The 19,240-nt window shown below is 40.4% G+C and overlaps 1 protein-coding gene across 1 annotated transcript; it reads right to left on the bottom strand.

Moving 5' to 3' along the window:
- Nucleotides 1–1,321: 1,321 nt before the first annotated feature.
- Nucleotides 1,322–18,716, bottom strand: niban1b (niban apoptosis regulator 1b). Its single transcript, XM_030774725.1, has 14 exons — nucleotides 18,635–18,716; nucleotides 10,643–10,773; nucleotides 9,908–10,036; nucleotides 9,410–9,524; nucleotides 9,157–9,321; nucleotides 7,391–7,506; nucleotides 5,556–5,660; nucleotides 4,957–5,119; nucleotides 4,453–4,640; nucleotides 3,972–4,118; nucleotides 3,364–3,474; nucleotides 3,129–3,236; nucleotides 2,752–2,863; nucleotides 1,322–2,610 (listed from the first exon to the last, which is right to left on the bottom strand). The coding sequence occupies exons 1-14, from the start codon at nucleotides 18,684–18,686 to the stop codon at nucleotides 1,322–1,324; spliced, it is 2,931 nt and encodes a 976-aa protein (XP_030630585.1). The 5' UTR covers nucleotides 18,687–18,716.
- Between the last annotated feature and the right edge of the window lie 524 nt (nucleotides 18,717–19,240).

Below are 19,240 nucleotides of genomic sequence, written 5' to 3'. Positions count from 1 at the left end.
TTGAAGTCACTAAGCTACCTAAGAAGTCTTAAGATGCCTTTGAAACACAAGGGGTAAAATCATATTGCAGCTAAAAAGTGGTAATAACCATTTTGTTGCTGGTTCAAACAGCCAGTTACTTTCTTTCTTAGTCAAACTCTTATTAATAATATATTAATCTTAAAAAAAATTGTTTATTATTTAAATGAAATTTACACAAAGGCCAGTATGATGATTTGTTACATGTAGCATATCCTTTTTTTTTTTCCTTTTTTTTTTTTTTTTAGAAAATATTTGATGTTATATGCATTATGGTGATGTTGGGAAAATTCTGACACAGTTTTGAGTCAGTGTAGAAGCTAGTGTACGAGGTCCACTACTGTGGACAATGTGGAAATAAAGTGGTTGTTATTCTGGAAGCATTGTGTGTGTTCATTTTAATTATTATTATCTTTGAGCCTTATTAACTGAAAGATAATGTGTGTAACTGAGCTGTATGGACAGTATCTGCATCTTGAGTCTTTCTGCTGTCTCCTGTTTTTCACAGCCAATGAGATGCTTGTGACCTTTGTGACCTTTATACCTTTTATTCTGGTCTGATCTTCATGCTGTATGTCAAACAGATATATACTGTTAGTCCAGACTGTAGTTACAATCTTTTCATATCTATAATTCATCGGCCTGTATTTAGAGAAATGCATCTTAACCTGTTCAGGTTGCCAGTGTCAGCCTCTCATTTGTTCTGCTTTCCCAACAGCAACTCAGTGCTTATACATTATGTTTTTTAATCAGCCAAAACAATAATTAAAAATTTACAAATAAAATAGTAAATGTCAGCATTAAATCATATCAACTTTAATACATTAAGAAACAGCATCACCGCCCTTCTCTATGGACAGATTGAGAAACGTTGTCAAAGTTTACATACAACTGCATAAAAAAAACGTGTAGAGTTAAAAAGATCTGTAAGCCCAGATTCAAACTTGAATACTTGTCATTGCTCTTAATATGAAAATGGATATAAAATATGATTACATTGCTAATGGCTCTAAGTACAAAAAGCATACATCAATAGTTAAAAATGTGAGAGAAAATTGTATTACAGAAACACAGTATAAAATGATTAATTTAGAAAGTCATTCAATTCAACAAAAAATACTTTTAGTCCATATTTAATTAATATTAAAAGCTGAATTATAGCTGTCAGGCCTGACCAGGTTAAATTTGAATTGTAATTAGTTTATGATTTTTGTAACACAGATATGCTTAGTGAAAGTTAAAATTCATCAAGTGTTTCTGTACATGTCCATTGCAGGCATATTATAATACTGAAATTCCTGTCCTATAGACCGCTGTCTGGACAAGGTGTCACTATGTCTTCCACTTCAATGATCTCTACCACCAAATCTCTGATGGTTTTCACACTGTCCAGAGGCTCGTCGTTGTCCTGGTCACTGTCATCAGAAGGACACCCTCTGGCTGGGGAGGCTGTACATTCCAGCATGGGCTCTGAAGCTGGAGGGACACTGTCCCCTGCTGGAGAATAAGTGATACTTGCAACATTATTAGCATCAAGATCCATTCCGGTTTTCTCAGCACCAGCCAACACTACCTCACTGACATCTTCAGCGAGATGAGTGGAATCACACGAGGAAATCTGTACTGGAGATGCCGAATCAGCTTCTTTGGTTTGTTGGTCAGTGGGGATTGTGATATCATCTCTAGGTTCTGGAGTCAAATCTGACTGGACAGCACTGTCATCTTTGACGTCTGAGGGAGAGTCACCAGTGGCTATCTCAACATTACAGACTTCTGCCTGAGCCACGACTGTATCTTTCTCATCTTCAGGAAGACTGCCCGACACTTGCGTTCCGGACATTTCCATCTCTTCACCCTCAGGTAGAAGATCAGCGGTCGGTACAGGGGTTCCAGCTGTCAGCCCTGCTGGTGGATTTAGATACACTGCTCGGTCAGTGATTTGCTGCTGTTCCACAGGTGGATCAGAGTCATTTGGGACAGTTATAAGGGGAGTGGTACTGAGACTGAGGTTGACTAACGTATTAGTCACAGGCTCTTCTGAAGCTTCTGGAGATGAGATGTCTGGGGTGGGCAAGGGGGCGCTGTTAGCTATGGATGAAGAAATTTCAGGTTGACTGGAAGAGGCAGGTGGACAGATAGTGGGGGCATCTGGTGTGGCTGAGACGATGTCAGTTTCTGGTAAGGGTGACTCAGATTTGGTTTTAGATGTATCAGTAGTGCATGTAGGAACAGATGTGGTGGAGGGAACCTCAATAATGATAGCAGGGATATCTACTGGGTCCGACAAAGTGACTGTTTGAGACTCTTTAGCATCGTTTGGTGGTTCAGAAGCATGAGACTCTGTTCCCTCCTCTACTGCAGAAAGGCCCCTGTCCTTCTTGTCTTGGCTTTCCAGATTGCCATTACGTACCAGTGGAGACTTGGGTGTCTCTTCCTTTTGAGTGACAGCAGCAGAGGGCACTTTGGCTGGGCTGGCAGGCGCAGAGCGAGGTGGAGTACGACTGTCACTTAAACTACTCTGGCTAATACATTGCAGATCAGTGCTGTCCACAAACAAGTTGTGTTTCTTCAGGCTGGCAGCCTCCTTAACCACTGGACAAGAATGAAATAAAAGTATACACAAGTCAGGACTGTGAATTAATGAACTCCATTAACTAATTCATATACAGCAAAAAGTCTGCAGTGTTTTTAGTCAATTGCAACCCGGTCATGATGAAAATGCAGCTTGCATACCTTTGTTGACTTCATTATTCAATATGTCTGTAAGTATGTCTTCATAGACGTTTTCCACTTGAATGAAATTTGTATAATCAGCAAAGATGTACTGTTCAAATTTCTGTAGCTCCTAACACAAACACAGAATAAACGCATTTATATACAGAATGTAAAGAGGTATGGTAGCATTTGAATGCTCAGCAGGACAGTGTGTGTCATAGATTTACAATCATTTCACTGAAATTTAAGTTGCTCTAGTTAACAAAAACAATGATGAACATGATCAGCTTACATCTCATGTGATTACTGAAACTTTACCAGACAATAGGCTGTGTGTGGGTTTATAGAAAGAGACATATGATCAGAATGCACTGAAGGAGAGACAATGTACTGACTGTTTTGCAGGTGGGGGCTAAGTTCCTCCTGATGGCGGGCAAGGTGATGTCCATCAGGGACTCCTGGAAAATCTTCTTCCGCACAGTGCTGCTGTCATAGTCGTATTGCTGGAAGTGACAAAGAGATTCACAGTTCAGGGACTGCTCTTAATTGTCTTGTTAGCCCAAAGCTCATGCCAAACAATATTTGTGTATTTGAAATGACTGAGACATCAACTGTAAAAACACTGGTAACCTTAAGAACTCTGAGCTTGGCTTTCTCCATGACTGATGCCAGCTTGTCTGGTTTATCTTTCAGGGAAGACTGAAGCAGCAGCTCAAATGTGTGCACAGCATTGTCCATCAGCTGTTAAAATATTGAAAACACAGTATTCAGAGAACCAAAATAACCGCGACAGAAAAACTTTTAACACACACATTAAGAACACATTAGGTGAAGTGCTGCATCCTGTTGAACAACAGAGGGAGCAAGAGCTTAGAATCACGACTTGGATTGCAGGCTGGGCTAATGCACAAATGCATTAAGAGTGAACAAACTAGCAGTTACAGCTCAAAACATGGCAGCATTCATTTCTCATGATGAAACTATTTGGTGCCAGTCCTAAACCAATAAAATACTGAAGCAAATTCAGCAATAACTTAAAAAATATCAAGTAACTAATTGAAGATGTGAGGTAACTCAGCGGGAACTGGTCATATCCCCCAGAATAGACTTTGTTACACAAGTCTGTGGCTAGTGCTAGAGTCCACAGCATCAACTAGAGATCAGAACTTCCTCTTAGAGAAACTTCAGAAAAGAGACAGGAAACATTCATGATGCAAAGACACACTCTGGAACCTGACCTGTTGCATGTGGTTTTGTGTGCTTTGGACCAACAATGTGGTGTTGTAGAATTTGAAGCGGTTCCTGAGTTCCTGGAGCTGCTCCTTCAGAACTTCCACATGCTGGTAACAGCTAACTAGAGGAGCACATCTCACCTTCTCCAGAGCCTGCCAATTAAGAAATGAGGTTGTTATTATGCAACACAAAGCTGCAATGCAGCTCAGTTTTAAATAATATGTCTGTGTAACAAATGGTATTGTTTGTGGCAAAAAAATCTGTACAGTTACTATAATGTTGTTAATACTTTTTAATGCATCCTGTATAAATTCCTCAAACACAGCAAACAGATATGAACTTGGTCTTTTTTTTTCAGATTACTGCTAGGTTCTTAAATGCACAACTACTAATCAGGTCACATTAGTGGTGGTGGCTAAAGGCTGCTGTGAAGACGTAATTGCTTTTATATCCTCCTTGTCCTTCCTTTTTTTCTTTGATTCTCACTTTCTTTAACTCATCCAAGCCTCCTCCCTCAGGGAAGTCCTTGCAGAGCCGGGTCAAGTCGCCCTCCAGCTGGAGACGCACTGCTTGGAAGCCCGAGCTGACGGGTCCCATGAGCTCCTCCAGGATGGAAGCCAGATAGGGGGCCACACTCTCTGAGGAGAATTTCATTGCTGGCTCTGACACCAAGGCTAAAAAATACAAATACAGACGGTCACTCAGGTACACGTTCATGAACTTGGCTCTCCTCATATATTTCAGTCTGTATTAGCATTGACTACTTCAGCAGATAGTCTTATTACACAGAGGAAACATCTGTCATATATACACAGTGAAACAGATGAATGGTTTTTCAAAACAGACATAAGAGACCTCAAGTTCCCAGTGCGCATTTTCCAAACATCCTGCAGAGCTTTAATCTGTATGTAATTAAATTACTCTCTAGTCTTTCGAACGGGGCTGGAGAAATAAGAATAGTCATTTGAGACACAGTTTCTATCTCCATACATTGCAGCTTGGTCTCCAGGAAGGTACGTGAGTTGATAATCTGATCCATATCAGAGCGGATAAGTGCCTCCTGTTTCTTGGCTGCCTCTCTGCACTCCTCCTTCAGGGCCTGAAGTCCTTCACTTAGTTGTTCCTGGACCAGGGCATAGGTTGCCTCCACTGTCTGCAGGCAACAGGCAAAGCAGAAAGCATCACAAACATGAATGCTGATATGACCTGCATGTGGCACATGCCACAACCACGAAACCACAGCACAAAGAGATCCCTACTATCAAGCCACACACATAACGACACACTGAGGCCATTTTGGAACTGTTGCTTCTGATAACTGTTCTAAAAGGAGTAGAAGGAAAAAAATACGATGTTTACCATGTGAAGACTGAAAACTGCAGTAGTCCAAGGATCGCATAGAGAACAGAAAGATTGAGCTGAGAAATACCTCTAGGATGGATGTTTGGTACACCGCAGCATACATAGAACTATATATTCACTTTACTGACAGCACACTCTTAAGACTTGCATGGTGTTGAAACTGGTTGAATTACATGTCAGATGATGTCTCTAAATAGCAAGGATAACTAGAGATTGATCTCACTGACCGCAAACCACACTCTCTTCCTCTCTGCCTTCTTCCCCTTCAACTTTGGCAGGAGCTCAGTCTGCAGAGAGGGGATAAGCTCCTCCATCACCTGATTGGCCAGCACCTGCAAACCGACACACAGCAGTAGCATGGTCAGTCTATGCTCACTGTGAAGAAAGCTTTCAGTCTGTCTGTTCACACAGATGTCATCATGTGTTGGCTCAGTGTCTGTTGTCTTGGTTTAAGTGTCAAAACAGAAGAGTGATAAGAGTGTTAGACTGTAGTTTCAGACAATACTCATAGTGCCGCAGAACAGACCCACAATCATCTTGTCTTACGACACCTACAAAATGTTGGAACAGTGTGTCAAATATAATGTATTGTGTTAACTGCATGATTTGCTGTAATTAACCACTGATTCATTACAATGGACATTCTTATTTATTTTGGTCTTACATAGGTGTAATTAAAAATGTTTTCATTTAATAAGTGTTAGGCTGTAGGTGTTGCATACCTAAGATGAAACAGAAACTAAAACATAAATAACTTATGTATTTGAATATTTGACATTTTTATCATTCAGAGTCTATGCCCAAACAGCTGAGCTAACTGTAAACCATTAGATATCATGTCATTGGCTTTATCACTCCAATGTTACTGGAAACTTGAAATGAAAACTAAATTTAAAAAAGGAGCAGATCGTCCTCGTTTTATCTAGATAGCGACTTGTTTTCTGATGCAGATTTCCGTTTAGAAGCAGCTCAAAAGTTTACTCAGCACAAACGAGTAAGTCACCACACTAACTAGCTGAGTTGCATCACTGAAGTGCAAATGTTTATGAATGACAAAACAAGCTAGCATACTAGCACTAACAGAGAATTTGGGACAGTCTATTGCCACATCTCTATTTGTAGAAAATGCTGACAAAATGCAGAACCACTTAGACAAAGTTTCCAGGCCCAGGAGCATTAAAAGAAATAAGAGCCTTATACAGTTTGTTTTACTGGCAAGTGAACATTGACTTTGACACCCAGGAACAGGAGGAACAGACCAATAGCGTTGCCTGTTATGGCAATTTCACCAGGTTCACAAGTTTGGTCTTGGAACAAGGTCATAACTATATCACTGGGATGATCGACTCTGTTTATTAGCTTAATTTGTTCAAAGACTTAAATGGTGAAGCTTTCCTGTGGTTAATTCTGTTTGATAAGGGAAGTTCTGACAATAGCCAGAGGAAAGCAGAGGTGTTTCCTGATAGGGCTTCCTGTGGTTGGTTCTGGAATGACCTTTAATCAATACTTTGAAAAACAATACTTAATCAGGGGTCCAACATGAAGTCATTCATCACATTCTCCTAAATATTATTTCATACTAAAACTTCACACTTTTGCAGACAAATTTACTAAAAGTGATTAAGTTTCATTTCTGTAGAGATTTACCCAAAGATTTACCACAGTTGACCAGCACCTTTTGGGATCTTATTCAGCTTATTCAACACTTAATTCACGGCATAACACAGTCAGGCTTAGCATAGTATACACAGTAATCACTGAATTCTTGAAAATGTCTTCATTATGAAAGGGATGGTTCTTTCAGTGACAGAGGGGGAGTATATTTGTTTTTCCCTCTTGTGGTTTCTTTGGTCAAACTGCAGCATGCAGCATGAGTTGTGAGGGGGTTTGATGTGAGGGAACAGCATCCCACTACGTTACATACAGACCACTTTTCACACTCCCTGTTTTTCCATCTTTCCCTTCATTTATCTCTGATACTCCTTCCTCCCCTGTCCAGGTGTCATGATACTGGTTTTTGTTCAGTGTGTTTTATGCCTGGTGTAAAACCAGAAGGACCCACCTGGGCATCACTGCCAATGAGCATGTCCCAGGACTCATAGTGACCTTTCTCCTGCCTGTAGAAATGAATGGCCTTCAGAAAAGCCTGAACCTCGCAAGACATGCCCTTCAGAGAATCTGGATATACAGATAGAGAGAGAAAAGATGAAAAGAGAGGAAGAGAAAAGAGAGAGAGAGAGAGAGAGAGAGAGCAAAGAGAGAGAGAGAGTACTTTACTTTCCTTTGCCGCCTCTCGTACAACTCAGTTCACTGATTGTATATTACACCAAAAGAATCATGTGATTTACCAAAACTTCTCATTTAATTTTCATTATGATACTATGAAAGGAGGAAGTAGAGAAAATAACAGGAAAGAGAAGTGACAGAGAGTTAGATCTGGATGAATTGAGGTTACTTTGTCCCAGAAATCTTCATGTGCTCTATAACCTCTATATGAAGGGTGACCAAAGTAACAGAGTCAAAGAGAGAGCAGGTTTCTGCACAATTCTCTTACTGACGAAACCAAAAAAAATGCAGCATTTCTCACCATGATTTCAACATTAACATTCACCTCCCATGAGGAGTTAACGTTCTTTAAGGCGATTTTACACTGAGGTTTGAACACAGAAAGTCTGTAAAAAGTGTTTGAGTATGATGCTAAAACTAGGCTGGTGCAATGGCGCTTGCAGTCACATTCTACAGCAGCTGCTAAACCACCAAATGACAAGTTGGTGAGGAGAACTTCCCCCCACACAGGAAGACCGTTGTACAAAGATGGATATTATTAGAATGTTTCTATGACCACCAAAGAAAAACAGTACAAAACTGATGAGAGACTAAGAACTTGCCCAACAAGTGTCTTTTGCCATGTCATGTCCCACAAGTGCAGCACTTTGGGCAACAAAGGTTTGATCCACGTGAAAATAACACTTATGAAAAATCAATATCTAAAAATAATCTGTGTTGCCTCAGAGGACACATAATCTCGGCTGTCTGCCAACCTGCATGACAGCATCGTATTGTGAAAGACACAGGATACTGCTGAAATGTGGCCAGTTAACCTGCGCTGTTTTCTGTAAGAACCCTAAGATAAATCCCTGAGCAGATTCAGCTGACCTCTTTACGCAACATGAGTGACCTCCTCATATTTACTTCATAACTAATCAGTCTGTCACTTTAACTGACACACTGAATAGCTAAGAGGTCATCTGGTGTGACTGTGTGAGCTCTGTGTGTTGGCTTACAGAAGTTGCTGCCAAAAGACGCCTACGCAGTGGTGAGTACTGGCTGACTGGGAGTGAAGTAATGAAAATGAAAAAATGCGTAGTCGATGTCTATTCTAAGTGTTAATTGTAAAAAGGGCCTGGCCCTGTACAAATCGTGTGCCGTATATACTTTTGTTTTTATTCATCATTTTAGTGGATTTAATGGACTGTAATGTCTGAGTTTATCATGAACCAATCTGATTCTCAGACAGCTTGGTGCATTATTGAACCTGAAATGCATTTTGTATTGCTTGTGTAAATATTAAACTGAATTTGTGATGTAATCTCTGATTCATGTAGTTGATTAGCCTTTGGAGAGTTCGGACTTTTATAATCTTAAAAGACTGTCTCTCTCACTGAAAGGCTCTCACTGTGTGGCAAAGGCAGTGTTGTCTTATGCTGAAAAGGACAGAGCATCATCCTGCTCTTTCAGTGTGAGAGCGGTGTAGCTGCACTGGATTTATACCAACTCCCCATTGGTTACTGAGTGCGGGAGAAAAAGGACCGGGCTGGGTGGAGGTACCGTGGTTCTGGTGGCGGATACAGTCAGAGAGGACTGCTATAAAGCGACTCTGCTGCTCCTCCTGGTGGAAACAGAAGTAGGAGTCCCGTCTATAGGGCAGTCTCAGATAAACAGGGAATGGACCAGGCTTCGCAACCATCGAACCTGAGGAGTCTTCCTTCCCACCTACAACACATGGAGAAAGAATGTTCGACAGGGTGGAAGGAACTGTTTTAGAGTTAAAGTCGCCCTTTGTATTTCCATTTAAACTCACTGTTGAGGTCAGGAAAAGCCTTGTCCACAATGGCCATATACTTTTCCTCTGAGGTCAGAACTGTGCCTCCGGTCGGCAGGATCTTGTGGCGTGGAGGTACACCTTTCGCGAACGTCTAGACACATAAAGGCTTACAGTATTAGACGCATTGCTAAGCTCATCACTGCACTGTCTCTGCACTTTTATATGCACTATATATTAATCTGTATATAATGCTCACCACTGTCTATAATACTGTACACACTGTAAGATATAGCATCATTTATGCTGTAGTACTCACTTATACCTGCACTTATCTGTAAAGAATACTATGCTATTGCACTTCTGGTTAGATGCTACTGCATTTCATTGGCTTTGTACCTGTACTCTGCACAGTGACAATAAAGTTGAATCTAATCTAATCTAATCTAATCTAATCTAATCTAATCTAATCACTTCATTTGTGAGTGAAGATGGTTTGATAGTTGAACCAGGTGAAGGTAAGACTAATGTTTGTACCTCTTGGCTATCATGCAGCTCCATGCTGTAGTCTGCTCTGATCAGAACAAGCCTTTCTTTCCACTTCCTGCTGTCATCATAGTGCAGCACAGTGTCTTTGTAAAGAACCTCATTGCCCTCAGGAGGCCCCTGTGGAGGCATACAGACAACATCAATCTCAGAGCAACAAAAATGTCCTTCAAAATCATTAAAGTGTTCATTCAAATTGGTTTTTTGTAGTAACAGCAGTTTTATGGAAGCAGGATGTATGGGCTTGGTTCAAACTGGTGTGGTAATTACAGTGTCTGGATTACAGTAGCATGACATGGTAGATCTGTTAGAGATCTGAAATGGTCTGGTCTTGGTTAAATTTGGCTTTTTATGACTGAACTGACTGAAAACTGACTCCAGGTCGGGTGGTCAGGATTAAGTGGTGTGCTCTCAGTATTTTAATGGTTAAGCTGGTCGCATTATTCTTACATGTCTTCCATTCTCTGGCCCAATCTTTTTTGCCACACTGAAGTTCTAATAGGACGGCATGAGTCAAAGCAATACCAACTGAAGTTCATTTGTGTTTGAGTAGTTATAAATGCTGTGCTTTCTCATTTCATTTCTATTTGTGGTCAAAAGAGAGCAAAGACCAAATGAAAGGCAGCTTTTAACAGTTCAGTGAGAACAAAGCTCATTCAGATACTCTGTGTTACACGTTTGTTCCTGCATGTGTCATGAGTCATGTCTGGACCTTCCATCTCCTACCCTCTGTTTGAGGAGCTGGGTCTGGCCAGCCCTGTGTTGCTCCACCTCATCTTGGAGCTGGGAGAAGAAAGCCACACAGTACTGCCTCCTATAGTGTGGACTGAAGTTCTTCAGCTCTGCCTCTGTTCGCCCTGTATGAATCAACACATACAGACAACACACATATCATACACGCTACGTCACAGAACACTCATACACACTTCATTCAGGTCCGGTCATAGCATTTAGTGCCAGTTAAGGTCAGGGAGTACTTGAATTGAATAATCTCAAAGGAAAATAAATGCTAAGCCCCAAAAAAAAATAAACTAGAGTCCCCTCTTTGGAAAAAGAGCATAAAGAAGGGTGTGTAATGGAAATTAATCAAATGCAAAATCCTCCAGCCTGGCTAGTTTTACTTTAGGTGACATTTTTTTTGTCCCTAGCTATCACTGTTCTCTTCATTTTTCAAAGGTTTTTTTTTCCTATTTTGAATTTTTAGACCATTTTTATTCTGTCTCTCAACAATATTTTGAGCTATTGATGCAACTTTCACAGCTTGTGCAATGCCAGTATACACCAATGACTTGTTTTTGAGTGAGCCAGTGGATGAGAGACTAATTAATTATGCATAGACAGTGGAGTGATCCATCATGCTGACAGTGCATTTTGATGAGGAGAGAAAGACAAAGATATTTAAAATGCCCTGTCAAAAGTGACTGCTGTGAGGTATGTGATGGAAGACTTGGTCTGGCTTTTGTTCTTGAATACACTGCCAGAGAAAAAAAGAACTGCAAAAAAGAAGCAATGATTCAGTTTCGTCCTTATTCCACTCTTAATGCCAACTTCAAGGCTGTCTTTGCGACTGTTGACTTGGAATTGGTTCCATATTTCCAGGCTCTAAGGAAAAAATATTGCTTTATTCAGGACAGTAATGTTGGGACACACAATTCTTTCACCGAAGAGAGAAAAGTGTCTAAATAAGGCCTTTCTGGTTCTACATTTTACCCTAAATTAGCAGCACTGTATCCTATATATCAGGCCAGTGAGTGCCAGTATCAGATTACTGCACATAAACTCCCCAGACAACCTGCCCTGTTACTTTGTAAAACAATCTTTGATATTTCAGAGGAGGGTAAAGAAAATGAATGTTTTTGGCATCAGTTCCCTTTGCTGATGAGCTCTGTGGTACTTTGGAAGCGACAGGTCCTTTTGAACAGACCTCGTTCAAGGCGGAATCATACCTGTCCCAGCTTTAGCTGCACACCTTGTTTAGTGAACATATTTTGTGTTATTCATTCATCTAAACAGAATCAACGAAGTGTCTCCGAGAAACAAACAAACAAACAACAACAACAACAAAAAACTGGACTTGCTCTTCAAGTGTTTCAACGGCCTGTTATTCATTTATGTCGAGTGATAAGTGAATTAGTGGGCGGAGAAGAGTGTGGTGGAAGGAGAGAGGGAAGAGATGGTAGTTAGCTGAGAAGCTCTTGTAGTGGACAGACTGCTGACTCATTCTTTATTAGGTGAGACTACACACGGCAGGTCACTGAGCTGTAAGCGTCACTCTGCTTCTGGGCCAAAAAAACCCCTTCATAATTTCTGTACATAAGACTGTGGTGAGCAAACCTCAGCATACAGGTCTTCTATGGGTGTGACAGTTAAATTTTAGAAGACTTTTCTCAAATTGTGTATAATTTTTGTTCCAAGTTGGAGCTTACATCCATGCTGAAGCAGATGAAAAGTATGTCTTCCCACCCTGCAAAGGAAATGATTGCGTGATAGTGTGGTAAATGATGTTGCAACAGTGCTATGCACACAAAGCAGAAACCAAAACTTCATCATTTTAAGCACAAATGTGACTGTCCAAACACAGTAAGGCTGGCTAGTCCTTGGGGAAAACATCCCTTCTGGCTAAATGTATACAACTAGATGTGAGGTCCTTGTGGATTTTCTGATCCACCCCCCTCCCAACATTCACACTTAGATGGTCTGCTGATTAGTCCAGCACTCCACAAGTTACATTTCCAGACGCAGGTCAGCTTAGCTCAGGAATGAAACGATTTTTAACAGAAAATACCTTCTAACAGAATAATTCAATTCACAACTTGGTTGTTTCTGCGTATGGAAACCCAGCCCAATCACTTATCAGTAAGTGTTATATCTGAGTTTGGCAGAGGTCCTTTAATAATTTGGGAAATGGTATAATTGAATATAATCACCTAGCAATTACTATGGCATGTACTTACAGGATGCACTGATGTAGATAACACCAAAATGTGCATAAAGAGACAAAGAGAGACAAAGAGAGACACAGAGAGAGAGAGAGAGAGAGAAAGAGAGAGAGAGAGAGTATGTATATGTAGTGTGTGTATTTGCTGTCTATCCTTTTGGATAGAAAAAAGAGGCCATGTGGGAAGAAGAGGAGAAGGGTGCACTTTTGGATTTGATTGACCTTCGCTTGCTTAACTCAGCTGAACTGGTCTCATGGATCTCAAGGTGTCCAAGTTATTTCTGAATGCCAAAAACTAGGCTGACATACAACTTTTACACAAACAGACCAGGAAGAAAAATGTAATAAAATGTGTTGCTCAGTAATAAGCATGCAAAATGCATTTTCACCACTAACATGTTCCACAGACACATCCTCAGGGAGACTTTTACATATAATAAATAAACAGAGCTCTGTATTTACTTTCCTGGGCTTACGCGAGTAACAATGGTAATATCCACATCCAGGGAATTGACTACAGTCATGCAAACCTGCCGAGCGCGACATACTGTCCCATAAATAGCCCCCCAACTACTGTGTCTCCCACAGATCACTGTGGATATCCTGACAGAGGATGGTGTCTGCTCCCATGCTTTTGTCATTTGTACGCCTCTAATCCCTCTCCCACAGCTGTGTGTGTGTGTGTGTGTGAGTTTGTGTGTGTGCGCGCGTGTGTTCATGTGTAAGAATGCAGAGGCATCCTCTGGAGCAGGATGAAGGAGGGAGAGAGAAAAAAAGGGGGTTAAGGAAATAAGATCCCTCCCAACTGACTGTTCTCCTGGGGAATGTCCTGAGGACTATCAGGCACCTTTTACTACCAGTCACAGGACAAACCCATCGACTCAGGCATTGGCGCTGTGTTGTTACAAAGCCTGCGAGCCTGATTTTAGCTGCTCGTGTCTTTAGTTAAGAGTTAGAGAAAATGGAGTTACATGGCAGCTCTGCACAGTATTTGTGGCATGAGGTCATTTCCTGTAAGTGAGTCCCCAGTGCTGCTCACTGCTTAGAGGCAGCTGTGAGATCAAATGGTTCTCCAAACCTAAACATTGCTCATACATCAGAAACCTTCTTCTTCATCTGAAACCTGCAATTCATCTGAGATGGAAATTGACTAAACTGGGGGAAAGGACAGTTGTGCCCTGCTTCAAAGCTAATAGCACCCCAACACCCAAAATACATTTACTTTACTTTTAATGGAGAGATATAAAGATTTCTTCAAAATACAACTGGATAAATTTGGTTTGACTGCACACTAAGTAGTAAAATCTGTCGGTAGTGTTTCACTGTAGCGCGTCAGCTGAAGATACATTGGCACTGCGGAGACCTGAATCATTGCAAAAACGTGGCGGAGGGGAGCGAAAATCTTCACAACCAAGAGTTAAGTTACCAGTGCAATGCTGAATTTCTCAGCAGATTAATCCTTTAGGGTGGGCTGCTTCTTGCTCAGGCAAAAGGATTCCATTTTATTTGACTCTTGGAATCAAATGCCTCTAAATTTCCAGAGTTCACATATGCAAATTGAGCAATTTTTGTTACATTTTAATCTATGCCAGATCCGTTTTGCACATACAGTTTGCTACATTAAATAACCTCAGACATAAAAACAGAGTGGACTAAAGCACTTGGCCAATTAATCGTCTCTGTCCGTGTTTCTTCTGTGTTTTATATGCGTGTAACCCTGCGAGCAGCTGTTGGTGTATCAGTCCTATGGTTTGAGAGGTTTTCAGTCCAGAGTGAGGCTCATTGGTTTGGCTGACCTACTACAGAGAGGCTGTTTTTCTCATCTCCCCTCTGTCTGCAGATGAGATCTGTAGTTTGAAACGCCCTTGGAGAGTGCTTGAGAGCTAACATGTCAGGCTGAAAAAACTCTTCACTTTAATGCTGTTTCTCCTACAAGAACCAAAAAGAGCAGCTGGTTGAGTTTAGGTTTTTCTGGTGGATGACTATTGGGGTGGACTCATAGTTCAACATAAACTGACCAGCTTTCACTCTCAAAACCACATGTACCAGTCCTAAAGGGAAGGCTTTCAGCACCACTCATACAGAACACTTGAGAATTTTTTTGATCTCACTGTTATGTGACTTGGCTTTTTTATTAAATTAATCATATACCATACATACTACTGTTGTAAGTCAGTCTACGAGTGCTTTGTTAAAGTAGACATAAAATCATCCTGAAGGTCAATCCTCGCTTTCAACCGTGTCATTACAGCCTTACTATGCTAAACCTGCATGTCACCCAATGTTTAAACAGGCAGAACTAAACTTCTCTACTGTGACAGTGTTTTACAAGTCTATCATATAGTCCCTAAAAGATTTCGGCCATGTCTCAAAACCTTATTCAGATGATCTCTCCTACCTCCCGATTCTCCCCAGAGGCTCATTCTGAAATATTTTCATATTCCTTCTCATGCCAATATATTACAATAAATTAGATTTCTGGATCCTTGACTGCCATGCAAGATCTAATTCGAAAAGTATTTCCTTGTGGTGATGGTAATTCTGAGGAACTGGGTTATTTGCCTTTTTTTTGCACAACACATGCTAAGTATACCTCCGGGATGTTTTGATACATAAGTGCCGAAATTAGAAAATTTAAAGTAAATTAGCTCAAGGAACTCAAAAAATGCAGGCCCTACTCCTGGAAAAGGGCAAAGTGAGAATGTGCCAGTCACGGACAAGGACTGGAAACACAAACACGTCATACTCCCACACGGTAAGTTCTAAGAGTGAAAAAACCAGGGGAGAGGTGCGAGATCTAAACCACAGGAGTGGAGTGTGAGCCGTCATGAAGAGTCTTACCAGCTCTTGCCAGGTGTAAGTCAAATAGTGAGGTCAACATAGGCCTCTCAGTAAAATAGGGAGATTGTATAATTTCGGGCACAGCTGAACATGTGTTCCATATGTAAGCACTAAAACACTATTCACTGGTAGCAACCAGCAAGGTGGATCCCAATGGTAACCTGAAAAGTAGGACATGGTCACTTTATGGGCAGGTGGCACATAAATAATCCAACCACAGAGAAATGCATACACACATATCCAGATATTGGCACACATATCTATGGTCGTGAGGGGAAAGGAAGTGGCAGTTGTAGCAAATTCTGCAATGGAGAAACTGTCCTTGTGTGAATGCTCTATGTTCCGGAGTGAGAATTCTGCTGAATTAGAGCTTTGTCCTTACTGTGTGTCGAACAGAGGGTTGACAGACTCAAAGGACAAAGAGCTGGAGAACAGATAGATGAGTTTGTGTCCCCAAATGGATTCTGATTAAATCTCTTAGCTCTGCACAGTTTAACAGGCCTCAGCAAGGCAACCAAAACACTTCACTGAGCCCAGATAGTATCAGATTGAGTGAGCATTAACCTTCTGTACAACCAGTTTGGGCAGAAATAAAACTGTTAAATAATCTCCAATGTCACAACTGATTATAATTAGTCCATTACAATTGGCGTGACTAATAGGGTAGAAAATGACTGGTGTACTAAATGAATTGCTCCTCAAACAGTTTTAGGATGGATCCAACGTGCAGTTTCTTAATTCAGACAACAGGGGAATCCCATGAAAATAAAGTCAGCTAACACAGAGAAACTCTTACTGAAGCTATTAATATCAAAAACCATTATTGGCAATCGTATTTCCGCCGATCTACCCACATCTAATGTCAAACAGATGACCACATAAGTAATTTAACCTTCTATTTAGAGTATATTTAGCTTGAGCTCATTATCAGTCTTACGTTCATTTTGTCCAAGTTGTTTAAGATATTGCACCTTGATTGTCACTCTGTTGTTTGGCTACAACAGTGACTCATTCACACAAAATAACATACATGCTCAATAATAAAGCTTACATAAAAATGCTGTAAGCTCCAATGACACTCTACTACTGCAGCATTGTAAAGAATTCCATATTTTAATTACTGCTTAATAACTATGTGAGGGAAGGGTTTATATGTGAGAGCAGTCTCTTGTCTCCAGACAGACAGATAGATAGCACTGCTGCATATTTGAGATGGAGCTCACACAACTTTGTTCAGCCAATACAGTCATCAGTCAGTGCCAGCAAACCATGACTTCATTTCTAAAGCCCTAGCAGAGGAGGGGGCGGTGTAGTGTGTCCCTTTAATTAAAAACACATTGTTTTTTCCTTTCATATAATGGAGCAGCATTGTTTTGCTACATGCCTCTTCAACGCAGGTCATATTCTGCTCTGTTACATGCACGTTATTTTTCACAATCACACAGCAGAAGACATCAGAGTACTTATGATAGCTGTAATCCAGACATAAACAAATATAAAACTGAAAAAATCCAACATGATATTTACAAATCTTTCCTCTAAAAACAGAAACTGTGATAACCTGTCACTTTTACCATGGACATGGTGCCAGAAATAATATTCCAACCAGGAGGGCGTCCACGTGTTGACAAGAAAAGCTCATGTCAGTGTACACTGGATGACCCAGTGTAAATACATGCCAGATTCCAGAAATAGCTGAGAGGATGTGGCAAATAGCTCAAGTTTTTGGAGCACAAGGAGGTCATTCATCCAAACTCTGAAGGGGTCTCTTATTCCAGATTTTATATCTTTACCATTTATTGTACCAATTGTTTATTTTTCTCTTTGGAGATGTAACATCATACACTGAAAATGTGGCTAAACTGATAAAAGTCGTGATACTTAAGTGTCATAGTACTGTGATTTAGTCTAAGCACACCTGCATGTTAGAAGTTGTCAACCTGACATTCATAATGTGTGTGTGTGTTTTATTTAATCTAAAAAGAAATTACTGAACATTCCAATGAACAATACAGTGGGCAACAGAGTGTGTAGAATTAAGAGTAACAGAATGAAAACAACTTAACACTTCCTCCAAAGAGTGGGCCAGATGGGTAAAACAATCTCCTTTCTTCTAGCACAGCTGTGGAAGCATAAAGCAAAGGAAGGAAGCCCACTCTCCCCAACATGCCTTTAGCCCAAATATATATGACATTCTTCTAGAAAAACTAGGATTGTATAATTTGGCTAAAAGGCAGCAAGATGTCTTTTCAAAACTTCCGTAATATACTGCAAGTAACATCTTGTCTATTTAAAAGGAACCGTGCATAATCCTGTCCCTCTAAAACAAGCTAAATGCATTGCAGCTTTAATAATATTCAAAGTGTCTGGTAAAGACAAATCCTCCATTTACTTGGAAAATCAGCTGTGACAGGAAGAGACGCATTACATATAAAGTGTAGGTATGTGAGTGTGTGCGCGGGCGCCTTTGCGTGCGTGGAGGTTATGCTGTTGAGGGATATGAGTAAAGGTGGGTGTGTGCGCCATGTGTAGACTACAATGTGACAAAATGAGGAAAGTAAATTAAAAACAAAGATATTCATACAACATACAACATACAAGTATAATTATCCATATGTCATATTGTCCATCATGTTCTCTGTACCTTTTCATAACATCTTACTCTCCCTCTCGATACCATAAAAATTTATTTTGTCTGACAGTCGAGTGAGCGATGCTGAGCACAAGATTTGCCCCCAGTCTAAAATAAAATAGCTAGATTAAAACTGGACGACTAGATCAACCGAAAACAAAGACTCTTTCCAAATTCAGTATTTTAATGTGGAAAAATAATTTTGGTCTAGGCTTAAGTATGTATATGTATTATACCGAGATGTTCTGTGGCAGGCTACAAGTTAACATAACGGAAAATACTTGAAAATAACGAAATTTTCATTTACCTCTGATGTAGTTCGATTTACTCTCGTCTAGCAGACTGGAGGAAGATCCCATTGTGCAGAATGGTTTCCCTCAATGGTACAATCCGAAACAAATATGTCTGTGTTTTGCTCACTTTAATATTGATGCGTTTCGTCGTCGTGTCTGTCATAAAGTGATGGGTGAAGGCTCAAGTCACTAACTTGAGCATCTTGAACTTCCTTAAAGTTTACAGCGCCGCCTCTTCATCCTTTGCCTACCACCCTGTTCTTACATCTATAGTCAAGAGAACTGCACGGCTTTTAACAGGATAATTTATACTTTTTACATTGTAATAACACAGTGTTACCTTATCTGTCTGCAAAGCAGCTGACAAAAATCATACTAATACGGATCCAAGGTTTGCAAGGCAAAGAAAAGAGGAGAAAAGGAGAAAAGACACTCAGGCAACCTAGTTAATAACAGATGTTGTCGTATTAGTAATTGTTGTGTAGTTATTCGTTACCAAAATAAGTCCCATCTAATATTTGAAATGTATCACCTACGAATACATAAATACTGTACATATACTCTTATAGACAGTTAATGTGACGTTTCACGGCAACTTCAAATCTCTCTCATTGTCCTTC

This window comes from Chanos chanos, chromosome 5 (assembly GCF_902362185.1).
Source record: "Chanos chanos chromosome 5, fChaCha1.1, whole genome shotgun sequence".
In the NCBI taxonomy this organism is placed as follows: domain Eukaryota; kingdom Metazoa; phylum Chordata; class Actinopteri; order Gonorynchiformes; family Chanidae; genus Chanos; species Chanos chanos.
Note: the sequence above shows the minus strand (reverse complement) of the source record. Positions and strands in the feature narration are given on the sequence as shown.

Excerpts from the sequence above, each read along its gene's own strand:
- niban1b (XM_030774725.1), bottom strand. The coding sequence starts at position 18,686 with ATGGGATCTTCCTCCAGTCTGCTAGACGAGAGTAAATCGAACTACATC. Across the intron at positions 5,661-7,390 it reads TCATTGGCAGTGATGCCCAG|GTGCTGGCCAATCAGGTGAT; the intron begins GTGGGTCCTTCT and ends GTCGGTTTGCAG. Across the intron at positions 2,864-3,128 it reads TAGCCCCCACCTGCAAAACA|GAGCTACAGAAATTTGAACA; the intron begins GTCAGTACATTG and ends TGTTTGTGTTAG.